Below are 17,678 nucleotides of genomic sequence, written 5' to 3' on the forward strand. Positions count from 1 at the left end.
AAATGTTAAACTTTGTTTACTTCAGAGATAAAAATGTGCTGTGATTTAAATTTTTAATTTGCGAATTTATCACTCCTTCAAAATGAACAAAGGACCGAAAAACAAGAAAAATGTGGTCCTCTGGGACCACTTTGAAATATACAGTGCTGACAGTGACGGTATTCCAAGAGTGAAATGTAAGCACTGTCCAAATGCAATTTGCAGAAGAAAAAATGGCTCTACAGCTGCCATGAGGACTCATCTACGAACTCAGCATCAAAGCAAGTTTACAAAAATGATAAAACAACAGACTCAACGAAAAATGGAAGAACTAAATGACGAAGCTGATTTATGTGAAGCCACAAAATAAAATGAAGATTTAGAAGCGGAAGTTTCAACGTCAAAAAATTCTACAACCTCTTTACAAAGTGAAGGATTTCTTCCACCTGATCCAAAAAAGCCAAAACTTGCCAAAAGCCTTAATAAGTTTCATCCTGTCCCATGCCACTCAAGCATGAATTTTTTTTGCTCTAAGTATTCCTTGTTTGGCCAAAGACAACTAGAGTTTGACTGGGACCTAATGAAGCTATTGGTAATATGTGACCTTCCATTCACATTTGTTCAGTCTAAGGGTTTCCAATCCTTTTGTTCAAAGTATCTTCCAAGTCATCAACTGAAATCAGCAACAACCTTTTCAAGACAGAAACTCCCACTACTCTATGAAGAAGTGAAGAAACATCTTTCATCTCAACTTGCTAACATTTTACCAACAACTTCTGGAGTATCCTTTACAACAGACTTGTGGACATCTAGAAATAATGAAGCCTAAATCAGCATTTCACTTCATTTCATTTATGAGAATTTTGAGCTCCAGAGGATCATTTTAGCTTGTAAGCCATTTCCATCTCCTCACACTGGACAAGCTATTGGTAAAAAGCTCGATGATTCAATCACTGAACTTGCACTTTCACAAGACTGCTTGCGTGTAGTGGTACATGGCTGTGCTGCCAACATGAAATCAGCATCATCAAAAGCGGATCAAATCAACGAATCATTACTTTGCATTGACCATATGTTAAATCTTGTATTATCTAAAGCAGTCGATTCACTCAAAACTACCAAAGAACTCATCAAATGTGCAACCAATCTGTCATCTTTTGTTTATCAGTCTACAAAAACAAATGAGGCAATCTCCAAAGCATTTAAGCAGCTTGATGTTGCTTACCAAAAAATAATTCCACCAGTTGTCACTAGATGGAACTCTAATTGTCTCATGTTGAATTCAATCCTGCAGTTGAAAACACCACTTCTCCATGTCAAGAATTCTGAGGCTGATTTTTCAGAAAAAAAAATCCGAATGAACAGGAATTTGAGCTAATGGCTGATGTTCAACTTTTGTTAAACATGTTCCTTGAAGCATCTAAAAAGTTTGAGTCAGACAAAGTTCCTACCATTCACGAAGTTCTTGTACAAATTTTCATTATTCGAGAGAGGCTCATTAAGATAAAGACAGAAAAAGAATTTAAAGGTCGAAAATTTTTGTCAGAAGCCTGCAAACTTGCTACTGCTTTGCTTGAACAGCTAGAAAAGAAAATTCCTTCTGGTGGAACAGATAACAAACTATATTGCTTGGCTCATCTTCTGGATCCATACTACAAAGGAGCAATTTTAAAAAAGTTGAAGACTTTTGATCAAACAGTGAAAAATGCAACTGAATTATTCTCCGAGGAAACAAATATCAGTACAGATAAAGCAAAAGAACTTCCACCAAATTTTGATGAAATGAATGAAGCCCAGCAGCTGGTTTTTGAGATCTCTTCTGATATCCACAACGCAACCAAAAAATGCAGTGATGTGTCACAGGAGATTGAAAAATTCTTGGCTATGCCTTTGACAGATGCTTGTGAGAAAGAACCTTTGAAATGGTGGGAAAAAAATGAAATACATTTTCCTCATCTTAGCAAACTTGTGCGTAGAATCTACCACATCCCTGCTACATCTACAACTTCAGAACGTGTTTTTTCAGCCTCTGAAAGAATTATCAGTGACAGAAGATCTAACCTCGATTCAGAAAATGTTCACATGATTGTGTTCATTAGAGCAAATTTGGACAAATTGAAACAGATCAAAGTTCTTGAAACTGAAGAAGAGCAAAGCTTAAGAATGGCTGCAGAAAAGTGACCTTAAAAAATGTCAATTTTAAGCATTTTTTTCACATTGTATATTTTTTCTAAACTTTTGGTATTTTTCTAGTATTTTCAAAATCTTTCAAAAAATAAGTCTTAAAATATGGCATTAATGTAGCCTATAGTTATCAGGAATACTGACAATGAGTCACTTACGCTAGTAAAGACTGTATTTTGGGTCAATTTTAACATCTCATTTTTTTGGAATTTCACACAAACCCTTAATGCCAGAGTTGACCTATATACATTGTTACATAACTCAACAGTTCAGTTTGGCATCCTATCATTTTTTTGACAATAGTTTTGTCAACAGAATCATTTTGTTTACAAACACATAAAAGATTCATTTTGTTGACATTCTTTTAAAGTAACTTAACCTAACCTAAAGAGTTGCCAGTGGAGTTCATTGAATTGTTAGGTTAAATTTGGTCTGGTTAGGTTAGTAAAAGATTGTAGACAAATTACCTTTTTATTTGTTGATGAAATGATGTTACGTTATATGATATGTTATATTTATGTCAACTAAATAATAGTTTTATATCTTTATGTTGACAAAGTAATAGTTTTATTTTTATGTCAACGAAAGTATAGTTTTATTTTTATGTTGACTTAATCATAGTTCTGTTTATTGTTGACAAAATGAATGTTTATAAAATGAAAAGAAGCCTTCAGTTTCATTACAAAGTGTCAAAATCACAAGTAGGATATTTCATGTTTTACTAATTTTTGGTAATCAAAGTATTCCTTCAGTATTTTTGTGTAATAAAAAATTAATAGTTAAATTTCCAATGTGTGCCTTCTTTTGTAATAAATAATGCAAAATATTTCTTTTAAGCAAGGTTCATTTTGTTTAGTTTTAATAGATTATATTTGGGAACTTATTATGTTACATTTTTGGATAAAATATGTTTGGGCATAAAATTTTTACCTGCTTGCATTACTAAAATAAAAATCCCAAAATAATTATATTGATGATGAATTGTAAGGTTTATTTACTTGGTATTGTAATACTGCAAGACGAACTGAGTTTTGTTATTTATATTAGTTATGTTTAATTACATTCTATAATGAAATTAACAAAATAAATACTTAATTTCATTACAGTCAAAAGAAGAGATTAATGTAATTTTATTACCTTTATTTTTATAGCACTGGGGATGATACAGATTCTTATCCAAATATTATTCAATTATTACTTAATTAACAGAATTGAGCAACCATAATGCAGTATTTTATGTAATAGTCTTAAATTTTAATAAATTCTTTACAATTCCGTTAATTTCGTTTAATTACGTACGAAACGTAACTTGAAAAATTCCGTTTAATTTTTTAACGAAATAAACGTAAGGCTGAGTTCGTTTTGTTCGTCAATTATGTTAATTACGTTTAACGTAATTAACGTAATCAGGCGTAATTGAACGAACGTAATGCAGGACTTTATTTAAAATCGGCTTAAAAAGATCTCCTTAAATCATTGCCGTGTTTATTGGATAAAAAGTCAAAAAACGGAAGACGGTTGTTTCCAAAAACAATTACCGTTAAATGAGATGATTTTGACCACCCATTTGACTTTGGTCACTAATTGTGATTTTTTTTTTCCTGCAAAATATTTCTTTTGTTATTGGACGTTCTTAACTTCTACTTTGTTGCTGGAATTCATGGTTTTGTTAGATTTTTCTGATTGTTAGTGAATGAGAAAATAATTTACTGAGAAACAAAATCACAAAAAGTCCCCACTTAACGAAATGTATCTGATTTAACTAGCCGCTAAGATAGCAACTAAGCAAATGACATAATTTATTCGGCTAAAATATACAAAAAGTAGCAGACATGTGCATCGAAAAAAAAGCATCCTAGATGCTTTAAAGGTGTGAAAAATACTCCTTGCTGCTATCGGGCCCAACCAAAAAGTTGGATGTCGGCAGAATTATTTGAGGAGGGGGTTAAAGAAATTGACCAAAAGTTTAGTTTTCAGAAAAGGAAGATTGCTTTAATTATAGATAATTGTTCTGCCTATCCTAACGTGCAGAAACTTGATTGGGTGGAGCTTATCTTTCTTCCACCGAATACAACTTCGATCACCCAACCTATGGATCAAGGAGTCATCCGATCTCTAAAGCCAAATACCGCTCATTTGCAGTGAAGAAGCAAATTGTTGCCTTAGAAAAAGAGAACAAGATGCTTAAGTTTTCTATCTTAACTGCTATATTTATGCTAACAAAAGCATGGAATTCCATTCCAGATCAAACCTTCATAAATTGTTTCAAAAAATCAGGAATATCATTAAAAGCAGTGGAAAAGCATGTAAATGATGATAATGACCCTTTCTGTGGCTTAGATGTAGACGAGACTGTAATGGAAAACTTAAGAGATGATCTCGAATTGTTAAAAATTCGATTTAAAAGCCTCAAAAAGATTACTGACTACTACAATTACTGACTTTTTTTTGAAAATGTAAAAGTTTAAATCACATAATATATATTGTATTTAGGCCTAAGAATCACTATTTGTTTGTTTGTTTCATTTCTATTCGTTACTTTAACCTGAATATTTGAAAAAAAGTCAACTTTCTATAATTCGAAAATCTCTCTAATTCGAACTTTTTTTTTCCCCCTTTAATTTCGAATTAAAGAGATTCCGCTTTGGCAAGCAACGACGCAATGAATTCAGACCATGGCCGTCTGTACTAACAGGCCTCGTAAACGCGTAAATCGGGGCCTGGGGCTGGGGGCCATCAAAAAACAATAACAACTTTAGAAAAGATAATGATTCATGAACTTTTGCTCGTAAAAAACCGTTTACATTTAGTATGCATGAACTATAGCTAATTTTTTTTATCCTACTAAATAAATGAAACCAATTTATAAATAACAAGTTGACACAAAAATAAAAAAAAAAGCATTCCCTAGCTATAAAGCTTTATCTACAAAAACAAAACCTAGTAAAACATTCCCTAGCTATAAGGTGCTAAAAATCATGCAAAATCACATAATCATTGATTGAACATATACATAGAAAATATAGGAAATATATCAAGGTAGCTACACACACAAAAAAAAGCCTAGGTATATTTTAAAGTGCAAAAACATAAATTGAATATTTATAGTCAAAATGTAAGTAACAGCAAGATTGTAACACTTTTTAAAAAAACTCCCAAGCTATATATTAAAGTGTTATATTTTTTACCAAAATCACATAAGTAGAAAATACACAAAACATATACGTAACATAAAAGTTGTTAAAAAACTGATAGGTTTACTTTGAAAGTTTCAAAATCTTTTGTTGTGGCTCTTTAGACGACCTTGGTGCATATAAATTAACATAGTTTTTTAAAAAAATGTTTGAAAGTGAAATAGCATGTTTTCTTTCCATATTAAAGTTAAAAGACTCTGATATCAACATTAGTACATTGCAGAGTGACTTTCGGCAGACTTTACTAACAATTTCATGAAATAAAATATAAGAGAAAATTGTCCACTGACAAACATTGTCATTTGGTATCTTCAAACCTCCACGATTTATTTCTGCAGTATAATCACCAAATTCTCCATAGTAAAATTTAGCTTCTTCTTGCTCTTCAACTTCATTTTGCACAATATATCCAGCAATATATACTAATCCTGCTTTTGTATCTATTTGCAAACACTTTTCTAACTCAGGCAAATTGTCAAATATATCAATAGCATTACTGCTAAGAAAGTATCCACATTTTTGGCAGTTATGTGCACTTTCTGCAGATAAAAAATCAATGTCTATACCAATATGGAGACTTAATTTAGCTCTTTGAATTTTAACTTTTTCTATGATATTTTGCACATTGATAAAATATGTGCCTCCAGATCCTTGTTGAAGTTTTCCAAACATTTTTTCTAGTGGGTCAGTTGTAAATTTTCCCAGTATTACATACTTAAAAGAATGTTGTAACAAAAATTTAGTAATGGCTACTAAACCACGACACGTATGAGCTAAAGCTGCACCTGTATCTCTGGTCAACTGAAATTGTCTGTTTCCCTGTTTGCTGGACATTTGTTCTACCATTGTTGCAAGAGAAAGTAAAAATGCCAGTCTAGCATCTTCTGAAGTTGATATGACTGCTCTGTCTGGATCTTTATATCGAATATCAGCATAAGGTCCTTTTACATTGACAATTTTCCAGAACCTCACAAATATTTCAATAAAAGTAATGGTACCGTCTGCTTCTTTTATGCCACTGTTAGATTTTAGAGCAGTTACAGTTTCATCACAAAAGACTTTTAGGCAAGTGGACACTTTTTGTCTCTCAATAGGTTTTGGTGCAACAGACACACTTGTAAGTTTAGACAATTTTACAATGTTATTTCCTTCAAGTTTGAACAAACTTAAGATACTAGACCAGCACGCATATTTTGTTTTCCCATCATATTCATAACGTAACTTTTGACTTTTTTCTGTGATCCAGTTATTACGAACAGATTTAAGTAAATGCACAAAGTCATATAACAAGAACATATTGTCTTTAGTCAACCATGGATCAACACAATCAAACTTTTTAAATAGTGCTTGATTTACTCGATTATTGTCACATATTAGGGCTACAGGTATCCCTCCAGCACTCTTTATTCCTTCTAAGACAAATTGAGTTTGTTCAAAGAGAAATTTAGAATCAAGCTCAAAAACTGGTAAAATTCTGCAGAGATATTGCGGCCCCCCATAAAGTGACACTAACATAAAACTTAAAACAGTTGTTGCTAAAGAGTCTGGTTTATTTACTGCTTTACCAAAGACTGAGCCAGCATGATAAGTAAGTGATGATTTAACATAGACTTCATCAATTAAAAGTATACATTTTTTTTTGCATTTCATTGTCAAGCTTTAAAAAAACTGAGTTTAAAAACTCTATATCATCCATTGCAGAATCCAGTTTTGAAGTTAGTTTTGTTAAGAGGGAAATACTTGGAAGTTCAAAATCTTCCCTTAATCTTTCATATAATGATCTTGAAATTGCAAAATAATCAAATGCTCTAACAATAGTTTCTGTGCTGTATTTTTTCTTCCCAATTGTAGCAGAGCTCATGTCACGGATGAGCTGTAAAAGATTCATAATTTTTCTGCCTTTTGTTAAGTTATTTAAAAAATTAGGCGCTACTCGACTTTCGCACCCCCCTTTTTTTATGATTGATTCTGATAGAGAATTTTATGCTGATTAAGAATCGTATAAAAACATAGGTCTCAAAATCAACGGAAAGTGCTCTAATCTGAAGTTGAAAGTACAAAAATATACGAAAAATCCCTAATATTCGCCATCTTGAATAAACTAATTTAACGGTTTATTTTGTTTTCTAAAGCAAAACATTGCTAACCTGGTTTTTACTATAAAAAAGTGTCTTTTGACGCGAATGCTCTTTCGAGTGTAATCAGGCAGACAGGCGACGTATAAAACATGTTACTCTTGTGAAACATATAATTCCTTCTTGTGAATTTTAATTTTATAACAGAACTTTAAACTATTTTTTCAGAAAAAATTGTTTCCTAATATATAAAGCACAAAGTTTGTGTGTACTTTATACAAGTCTAGTTTTGATCCGAATCACAGCAAATTTTGTACAGACCCCTCATTTTACCTGGAAAAGATCATAGGCTGCTTTTCGTCTCAGAACTTTGACCCTAGGGGATACTTTATTTACTAGGATTCCCCTAATTTGCTACACTGGATACCCCTAGGAAGCAAAGTCTCACAAAGTTATCTGTAGCAAAAGTTGTAATTGTGACTTTTCTATAATATCTTTTTAAGTATATTTTGGAGATTTTCATTTTTATCCCGGGGAGCGCCGGATACTAACCAGCTAAATATTGTTTAAAAAGGTAATTGAAAAGAACTTTTATCAAATAGTAAAAATGGGATTCCTAAATACTCTTTGCAAAAATGTTTTTAATTAATTTGTGTGGCTATGAAAATAGCCGTTTTGGAAATACAAGATCCTCGGCATGAACTATAAATGTATGTTACGTTCGATGCACACAAAAAGCTATAAATGGTAGCCGTCAAACAGGATATGCTGTAACAACCTGATCCCAAAAGTGAAAAAACCGATGTTTGGGAAACCTCTGCATCCACATAAATTCGGATAAATAATCAGCAACCATTTCGCGGTTAGTTGGCCCCATCATTGATTTAAACTTAGATTTGGCTCGACACCACATAGCTTCCACGTGATTTGTCGTCACGCCTGTCTGCGGATCTACAAAATTGAGGGTATGGTTAACGGTCCCATGTAAATATGCAGGAGCTTGCATATCATTAAATGCTCTCCACATGTCACTCCAGACAATAGAACCAGGAAGTATCCATTGATGTATGATTGGAATCAATGTTGCAGCATCGCGATTTTGGACAGGAACTAAAAAGCCTTTCTTTGTTGCAGGTTCATATCCACCAAATATCCACTGCTGCGGGATTATTCTACCAACTTGATATTTTCTTCGACAGAAAACAGATTCATCTACTTCAACAATACACCCTGGACCGCCAATTGGATCAGGGTTATTGAGGAAATATGAGACGCAAATATCTCTGCAAAATTGATTCCAATCAACAATGGTGTCATCGCTTCCAATATTTAGTTCTTGCCTTATATTGCTTATTGATAATCCCCGACTCTTACCCGCACTTCTTCTCCAAACGTATGTTAAGCCTAATACTTGCCACAAGTGTAGATGGGATTTCTCAAAGAAGCTGCCTTTTCTTATACTGAAGGTTCTTTTGCAGCGCTTAACTGGACATCTCCAAATGACTTGATCGATTGATCTATTATGTACTTGTTGTGTGCAGGGCACGTTACATACACTACAATTCATCCTTTCAGCGAGTAAACCATAAGTTCTGCACCAACGAATTGTAGCTTCTAAATTGTATTTGAATTTTGCTCCTATTTCTGTTAAGGAAAGAGAGTCAAAATCGTTTACTATTGGTCTTCGAAGGGCCATGATATTTATGTAAATGAATTTACAAGAAATCTATTTATGAAACATTCCTTTTTATACGACGGGCACGATGAAAATAAATTTTTACGGGGGGTTTAACTAAAAGTATGAGAAGAAAAAGTCAACAGTTTTAAATATAAATATTTTTAATATAAACAATTTTATACTATCAAACTTATTTCAGTATATAATCAATAAAAGAATTTTACAACTTCTTTGATAAAAATTTCAAAAGATATTTTAGACAACAAAGTAATAATCCCAGTTAAAGCAAATTTGCGTGACAATTTAAACTTGAATGAATTCTCAAAACGTTCCATAATTGGAAATCTTTGTTATAAAGTATAAAAACCAGGTAGCTGGTACTTTAAAATGATAACTTTTAAAACAAAAAAAGTCACTTTTCAAGATGGTGAATATTAGGGATTTTTCGTATATTTTTGTACTTTCAACTTCAGATTAGAGCACTTTCCGTTGATTTTGAGACCTATGTTTTTATACGATTCTTAATCAGCATAAAATTCTCTATCAGAATCAATCATAAAAAAGGGGGGTGCGAAAGTCGAGTAGCGCCAAAAAATTAATAGCTTCTTGTAATTTTGAGCAAGAATCGATTGTGAAAATCCTATTTTGAGATAGAGATGCAATTTTGTACTTAACTCCACAAAAGTATCCCTCAAAAGTAAGATCATCTTTAATCTTAAGCATAAATCTGACAATCGAAGAGTTTTCTTCAAAGTCTGTTGACTGAATGATTAGCAAATGTTCACCAGCAAAATACCAAGTTACATCAACTACACCAAAATCAATTTCTTTATTTTGTAGCTTCTGGTGTAATGATTTAAAACAGGCAATCTTATCAGCAGCTAAAAACATATCAAGTTCATCGGCCATAATGTTCCGGACAGATGAAGATGCTTTAAAAGTTGTTCTTAATGGTGGTGGAAAAGTAGGTATCAAACTAGGCTTGACACATGTGAAAACTGATGGAGGATCACGAGGCCTTTTATGGCCGAATTTGGTAACTGTTGGATATCCAGATGGAAAGTGTCTTTCGCAAACAACTGTATCTGGGCTGTCAGGTATATTATCTCGTGGAATGGCATTCATCCAACGATTATATTCTTCTTTTTCAGAAGGAAGCCGAAAAACTTTCTCTTTATTTTGCTTATTGTAATTACCATTACAGTTGGTCACGCAACATTTTTTAGGCATTCTAGATAGATTTTAGATTCAAACAAGATAATATTTTGCTTAATTTGAAAACTAACCGAAATGTCGCTAGAAATTATTAAGACAAGATAGCTTTAGAGTACTAGATTGGCCCCCAGCTCCAGGCCCCGATTTACGCGTTTACGAGGCCTGTTAGTACAGACGGCCATGATTCAGACCCAATAGGCATGCATCATCCGCTTGATGTCCAGAGGACAGTAAAATACCGTCCATTGGTCCCCGATATGAATGGTACTTCCTACAGACTTCTTATGGACGTCAATTTTCACAGTTAAAAACTGTTTGGAAATTGACGTCCGTAGGACGTACCATATTAGAAAAGAACTTTTATTTCTTTTTATTATTGAAGTTTGAAATATAACGTCCAGTATTTAAAAAACCAAAAAGATCTTTTGATTTTCCATCAACCAATGGAATTTAACTATTTCAACGAGGTTAAAAAAAAAAAACAACTCGTGGTTTAGATCACTTTTATAAAATTTTGCCAGTCTTTTGCCAACATTAACTTTTAAGTAAAAACAAAGAAATCCCAACATGAATAGGCGTACAAAAAAAGAGAAAAAGAGAAAAAGAAAAGGTAATTGTTTAACTTCATGTCATAGAAATATTTTTATATATAAGATTTTTTCCCAAACATGTTTCTAAAGTTTCCCTCAGGGCACCAACATATAGTATTTGTTGGTGCCCTGAGGAAAACTTTAGGAATATTCTTAGGGAAATTTTTCAAATTTCAACAGAGTTAAAGAACTTAAAATTACTTACATTGAAAAATAAAAACATTCAACTGGATTGCCACTAAATCTTTTAACAGAATTCCTGATCATCCAACTTATTTACTATTATATTACCATATTTCCAAGAGAAATGTTGTAATTTGCCATTATCTCAGATACGGAAAAATAATAACAACAACCCTGTTTAAAGTTTTTTTTGATGGACAGATTATTTTGGTTTTTAACCACATTAATTTTAAATTTTGACCAATATACTTCTCCTTCTCAAATAATGTTCTTTGACAAATCAAGAAATGTTTTGAATTTCCTTGGTTATTGAGTATTTAATTATATTTTTAATTTTTTCAAAGAGGCTGAACAAAGAGACATTTATAATTGTGCCATCATCGTAGTACTGTGTATGCTTTATCTGAAGTGGTTTCTTTTAGCCAACATAAAACTAACAATCATAAAGATATTCCAAATGTTAGCACTAATGAATGTAGTAGTTCAAATAATCAATGTTTTGATCTTAACTGCAGTTTTTCAAGTTCATGTTACAATTATAATAGCAGTGAGCTTGACAGCAGTTCTTCCAGTGAGCCAATTGATGATTCTGTTTTGGTGAGCAATTATAAGAATGATAATTCTGATATAAATTCTTGTGAATCAATTACATGAAAATTTTCTGAAAACTTGAATAAGGATAATGATTTCTTAGATTCCCAATTTTTTAAATCATTAAAACTATTGAATTTACATTGAAAGAATATTAAATTTACATGAATACAGGATACTTATTTAATGTGAATATAGATGGTCTGCCTATATGGAAATCTAGTTCATATCATATATGGCCAATCTTAGTTCAGTTTGGAAAGTTTCAACAATTTATGGTAGCTTTATTTGGTGGCAAATCTAAGCCGAAAATGGCAAAATTTCTTTCTGAATTTGTTCAAGAATTGAAAGAGCTCTCTAGATCAATAGTAAACATCAACGGTAAACAATGTAACTTATCAGTGTTTTGCTTTGTTTGTGATACCCCACTTTTAAAAGGCACTGTTCATGTTTGCTTCCACTATCAATTAATTTTATACAAGATTTTGTATTAGACTATATGCATTTAGTTTGTCTTGGAGTGGTATGTTGTATATTATATTTTTTTAAAGGTGCATTTATTGATATATTTGATGGTCAGTTGTCTTCTGTGTGGCAAAATATAATTTCTGAGCAGATAAAGTTTAATGGAAGATTGCCAAGTGACTCTGTCCACCAAACAAGGTCAATGTCAGATATAAATTGGTGGAAAGAAACCAAGCTATTTAGTTTCCTTCTTTTACTGGTTTGGTTGCATTAAAAGGTGTATTAATTAAACAAAGTTACAAGCATTTTTTGAGTTTGTTACTTTCTATTTAAATGTTATAGGAGAAGAACATTATTTAACGTAATAGTAATATCGAGTCAGCTAGACAGCTGCTTAATTACTTTGTTAAGAATTCCAAACAGCATTGTGGCTCTTCTTTTAATGTATATAATGTACATGGAGTGTTACTTATTGCTGATGATGTAGAATATTTTCAGTGTAGCTTAGATGAAATATCTGCTTTTCAGTTTGAAAACTATTTGCATTAGATAAAACAATTAATTCATGGAAAACATAATCCAGTTATGCAAATTGTTTTGAGATTAAGTGAGCTTGAAGTTACTCCAACTTTAAAGGAAGAAAGTATTTCAAAGATACGAGTTGGTGCAAAAGATTCATGTTACTTGGTCTGGAATGGCATTGTGCTTGTCACTGTTATATGTCAAGATGGAGGCTTCCAGTGTGATTTTTATCCAAAATCTACACTTGAATATTTCCTTACTCATTTTGTTGATTCTAGAGACCTTAATATATATTGTATTAAAGAAAATGCCTGCCCTTTAAAATGTATTATTCAAAGAACTGATTTAATTCGAAAATGTGTATGCTTACCATATAGAAATAGTTATGTTATAATACCTTTAATGCAAGATATGTAAGCAAGCTTGAATGGTCTTAATAAATGAATCTTATAGCTCTTTTAATCTTTTTTTTTCAATGTTTTAAATTTTCACTTGCTTTCAATGTACTTACTTAAAATTCACTCTTTCCTGCTTGCAGGTTTGTAGAGGAAGTTTTGGATAATCATGACAAGGATAAAGTCTTCATGGACTGAATTCAGTAACTTTGCAATGAATAATTATTGTTAAAAACTTTTTTTTTAGATATTGGGCTGCATGTGTTGTTCTGGAAAATGGTTCAGAGTGGAAGACCATGCTTTGTCCATAAGTTGATACTTTACATCAGGAAATCTTCTGGCAACTAAACAAATCCAAGTCTTTGAATTTCTACTTTAAGGAACATGAATCACCAGGCCTTAATTGGATGACATACCCAATAGTGGAGGTTTTGCTCCACCAAGGCACACGTGAGGAAGCACAAGAGTTGATTGATTTTGCAACTTCAGCTGAGTTATGTATCATCTTCTGATGCCAATGGTACTTCATTGGTGTCTTCTTTTTTCATTAATTTTAATAAATGTTGAGGTGATTTGCAACACATAATTTTTTCCACTGAGATATGGTATAATATTCAGCAACTTTATTTTGTCTGTTTTTCTAACTCAGATCCACAGAGTCTAAATAATAATAGACGGAAAAAATTTTAAATTGTTCATTAATTTCTTTGGATAACTAAGTGGCCACTCTAACCCTAAATACTTCACCTACCCTAAATACTTCACCATCTTCTTCCAGTAAAACTAAAAGAGAAGATTTTTCAGTAGCCCCTCCTCTTCCTTGCTCTGCTAGCTAAAGACAGATATGTCTTAAAACACCCATAAATGCCTTTGCTGATGGTGGAGCTGGCTTTAAGGAGATGACAACTAAATGTAAATCCTTCTTTTAATACTTTGATTTTTTGTTAACAGTTCTATTTAAATTTTTTATATGCAATTACAGTTCAGTCGTTTCATTTTTATTACCAAAAGTCAAGGTCTATTGATAATAAAAATTTACAATAATGTTTTAAATAATCATAAGGTTTTTACTTATTAATTGGTCTTAATCTCTGTGACCTATAAAGAAAAAAAAGCCCTGGTGATTAATTAATTGTAAAGATAAATATTTTGATTACATAATTTAATTATTTTTTAGAGTTCCCAGATGTTATGTTTATGAAAATGGAAAAATTAGAAGAGAACCAAACCCAGATCATAAATATGTTGGCATCTCTGATTGATGGTGGTGAATGTGATACACACGTCGGAGTGGAGGACCTTCAGCCTGTGTCATCAATAGAAGAGTTTGATATAGAGGAAATATAACTTAAAAATAAAACTTATTGCAATAAAAAGATAAAACTTTTTATTAGTTTGTGCAACAACCTTTTTTAAGAAACTCTGAGATTAAATAATACTTTTCTATTTAATTTACATTTTGAATGTTCATAATTTTATGTTGTTGAGGGTACCATTTTAAGAGGTCTAAGAGTTGGCTGTTCAGTGGTAAGGGTGAAGATTCTCAGGTGATTTCGATAGAAAAGGAAACCTATTTTTTATTGTACTCTATTTTAACATTCTAAAATGATTTTTGAGAGAGCATGCCATATATTATTATTTATATAGTGGTATATTACCACTATATATATAATAATATATGGTATGCTCTCTCAAACACAATAAAAATACTTATTCCTGATCTGCAAAACAGGTTAACGCTAGGAAGGGCACCCAGTTCTAAAAAATTGCTTCAACTCTTTTAAAGTTTTTTAAATTAGAAAATGGCATTATGGAAACCTGTCCAAATCACACAAGTGTGGAACTATGGACGTTAAACATTACAAAAAAAAGACAAAAAATTAAAAAAAAACCTTAACATATTCATCATGAAATTTTGTGAACTGGAAATGGAATGAAAATTTATTGGTACTTGCATGGTGAATTTATTTGCAAATTTTGAATGGAATAATATATTTCCCAATCGAAATGAAAATTTTATAAAACTTTTTACCACAAAACAACATTTGTTATATAGAAAATGGCTATAAAGGCGATTGGAGGAAAAGATGAATGAGCAACTGTACGGCTTAGATTAGATACCCAAGATTTATTTAGTAAAGATGGAATAACTGGGAAAAGAACATTGCACTATAGTTGCTGGCTAGGTATGTATTTTTAACATTTCCGTAAGGTTTACGGTACATACTAATCATTTCATGAATGAAGCTGAAGAAATTGAAAAATGTTTCTTCACGCTATTTTTTGTATCATTAAAGAAGCCCGTGAGCTAAAAGCTTATTGTGTTTTAGTATTAAGTAAGCATCGGCGTTACCGCACCGTCGGTAAAAATGCGTAAAAATGCGTAAATTTGCGTAAAATGCGTAAATTTGCGTAAAATGCGTAAATTTGCGTAAAAATGCGTAAATCTGCGTAAAAATGCGTAAAAATGCGTAATTACCGCGGTAATTTTGCGTAAAAATGCGTAATACGCAATTTTACCGCATTTATCACTTTTTACCGCATTTATCACTTTTTACCGTTTTTATCACTTTTTACCGCTTTTTATCACGATTTACCGCATTTTATCACAAATTACCTCTTTTTTTGCTGATTACCGAAAAACTAAAAAAAGATACTTTAAATTGCTTTTTGTATTTCTATTAGTAAATATTACATTTACAGTTTTAAACAAACAAGTTATTGATAAAAAATTAATCATCAGATATATCATCATCTGTCTCTAATAAAATGTTTGCAAGCTCAGATGCTCTGTACTTTTTTTTCTCATTCCCCTTCCAATTTGACTTCATTATATTACCTAATTTTGCTTTTTTGATTCTACTTTGATTGTGCTGGAGTGTCATTGGAATAAACAAAGAGACACTTTGAGTTTGGTCTTTACCTTAAGTCACTTCATACCCTTCTTGTTGAGCTAGAGTCCTTTGGCTCTCTTGAGTATCTAACTGTAGCTGTTGTTGCTTATTAGGTTCAGGACCAGTTTGAGTATCTGATAAAGTTGGAGAAGCCTTTTCAAGTGCACCTCTTTTTTTAGTTTCAGTTTGACTATGTGATTTTCCCTGTTGGTGAGTCTTCTTAGTTGGTGGTGTGACATGTGGTAATTCATACGGCTCTTCTTCGCAAGTTTTTTCCCAATCGTTGAGGTTAGAAGGAACCCTTGCGTAATTTTGACTCACAAAAACTAACATGCTAGTGTTTTCTGGTTTTACATTATGTCTAAAATCAGTAACTGTCCTACCTCCTACTGAAAACATTCTTTCTGATGAAGCAGAAGTCACAGGTATAGCCAAGTAACTTCTAGCCAGACCAGCTAGCAAAGGTAACTCATTTTTATTTTGCTTCCACCATTCTAAAGCATCCACATCCCTTTCAGGTAAGGCCATAGTCTGATACTTTTCAAATTCAAGCATCAAGGGTGGCTTGAGCTTTGATTGGCTAGGCTGTGAAGTCCCAGGGCGATGCGCTGAAACCTGCCTCCTGTCTTTCAAAAACTCAAGGTCCACTGGATCCATAGTTTCGTCAAGATCTGATGTTTCTAGCGAAGTATGATCATTAACCAATGACTCGCAGAACTGGATTGTGGTTGGGTGATTGTCAACCAATTCCTTGATGGTGGCCTCCCTCCCTTCCTCACTGTTTGCAATATTTTTGAGTGTATATCCTCTATAATATGGGTGCAGAAGTGAACCCACATTATAGTATTTGACTCCAACGCCATAATTAGGTAAACCCTTCTCAAATTCTTTCATGAAGTTGTGTAGGCACTCTGCAATTTGAGGGTCACGCTCTTCAATGTCATTTATGGTTCTTTTGCAAAGCAAGTGGAGATTTAATATGTCTTTTTGAACTTTATGCATAGTCACTAGATTTTCAGAAGACCAGGAATCAGAGCATCGCTTACATTCTGCCAGAAATGGTAAAATGTTGTAAATACTAATAAACTCTAACTCATCCGCAATCAAACTTTGAAGATCTGGTTTGTTTAGAGTTTCTAGAGCAACCAGTAAACCAGCCTTCAATCTGAGGATTGACTTAAGCATCATAAAGTTAGAATTCCATCTTGTTACAATTGGCTGAATGATCTTGACTGGTTCTATATTTGCTTCCACGCACGCTTTCTTGATGTCCTGCCAGTCTAATGAACTTTGGTGGGTCCTTTGAGCAAGCCCTTTACATTTCTTAATTATACCATTGATTCCTTCTGATTTTTCTACAGCCTTTGTTAAACAAGTGTTGAGCAGATGATCGGCACAGGTTAGATGATCACTGATCTCTTTGCTTTCCGTGATTGCTTTCTTCATGTTGGCTGCAGCATCAGTAACACCCACTTTGTAAAGGTCTTCCCTCTGAAGACCAGGAAATTGAGAAATCATGTGGTCTATTCCTTGTGCAAGCAAAACCCCTGTATGTCTCCCAATAAAGTTTTGGCAATCCAAAGATAAGTTTTTGAGTTCAAAGTCTTTGGTAACATAATGCAATGTAAGGGAGACGAAGGGATCACCATTTCTTGCAGTCCATCCATCTGTAGTGAAAGCTGCCATTTCGCAATGCGGGATGTCTCTCTCAAT

At 32.6% G+C, this 17,678-nt stretch overlaps 3 protein-coding genes and 1 long non-coding RNA gene across 6 annotated transcripts; 3 read left to right on the forward strand and 1 right to left on the reverse strand.

Moving 5' to 3' along the window:
- Window positions 1-493: 493 nt before the first annotated feature.
- Window positions 494-1,357, forward strand: LOC149890855 (zinc finger BED domain-containing protein 4-like). The gene is made up of 2 exons (XM_090081983.1): window positions 494-760; window positions 854-1,357. The coding sequence occupies exons 1-2, from the start codon at window positions 494-496 to the stop codon at window positions 1,355-1,357; spliced, it is 771 nt and encodes a 256-aa protein (XP_089938109.1).
- Window positions 1,358-8,186: 6,829 nt separating this feature from the next.
- Window positions 8,187-9,128, reverse strand: LOC149890856 (uncharacterized). The gene has a single exon (XM_090081984.1). It carries the CDS (start codon window positions 9,126-9,128, stop codon window positions 8,187-8,189), a length of 942 nt encoding a protein of 313 aa, XP_089938110.1.
- A 1,369-nt stretch (window positions 9,129-10,497) lies between these two features.
- LOC145191950 (uncharacterized) lies at window positions 10,498-15,369 on the forward strand. Of its 3 annotated transcripts, XR_016451279.1 has the most exons (4): window positions 10,498-10,935; window positions 13,319-13,983; window positions 14,249-15,029; window positions 15,128-15,369. It is a non-coding gene; the product is annotated as an uncharacterized LOC145191950 (long non-coding RNA). The 3 variants fall into 3 exon arrangements; XR_016451281.1 differs by lacking the exon at window positions 15,128-15,369 and having other exon boundaries at window positions 10,516-10,935; window positions 13,319-13,591; window positions 14,249-14,524; XR_016451278.1 differs by lacking the exons at window positions 13,319-13,983; window positions 15,128-15,369 and having other exon boundaries at window positions 10,516-10,935; window positions 14,249-14,524.
- On the forward strand, window positions 12,740-13,093 carry LOC149890857 (uncharacterized). Its single transcript, XM_090083457.1, has one exon. It carries the CDS (start codon window positions 12,740-12,742, stop codon window positions 13,091-13,093), a length of 354 nt encoding a protein of 117 aa, XP_089939583.1.
- Window positions 15,370-17,678: the final 2,309 nt, after the last annotated feature.

The sequence above is a fragment of the Hydra viridissima genome, unplaced genomic scaffold (genome assembly GCF_058129835.1).
Source record: "Hydra viridissima isolate aposymbiotic clone 2 unplaced genomic scaffold, HvirCarnegie_v1 scaffold_3, whole genome shotgun sequence".
Classification (NCBI taxonomy): domain Eukaryota; kingdom Metazoa; phylum Cnidaria; class Hydrozoa; order Anthoathecata; family Hydridae; genus Hydra; species Hydra viridissima.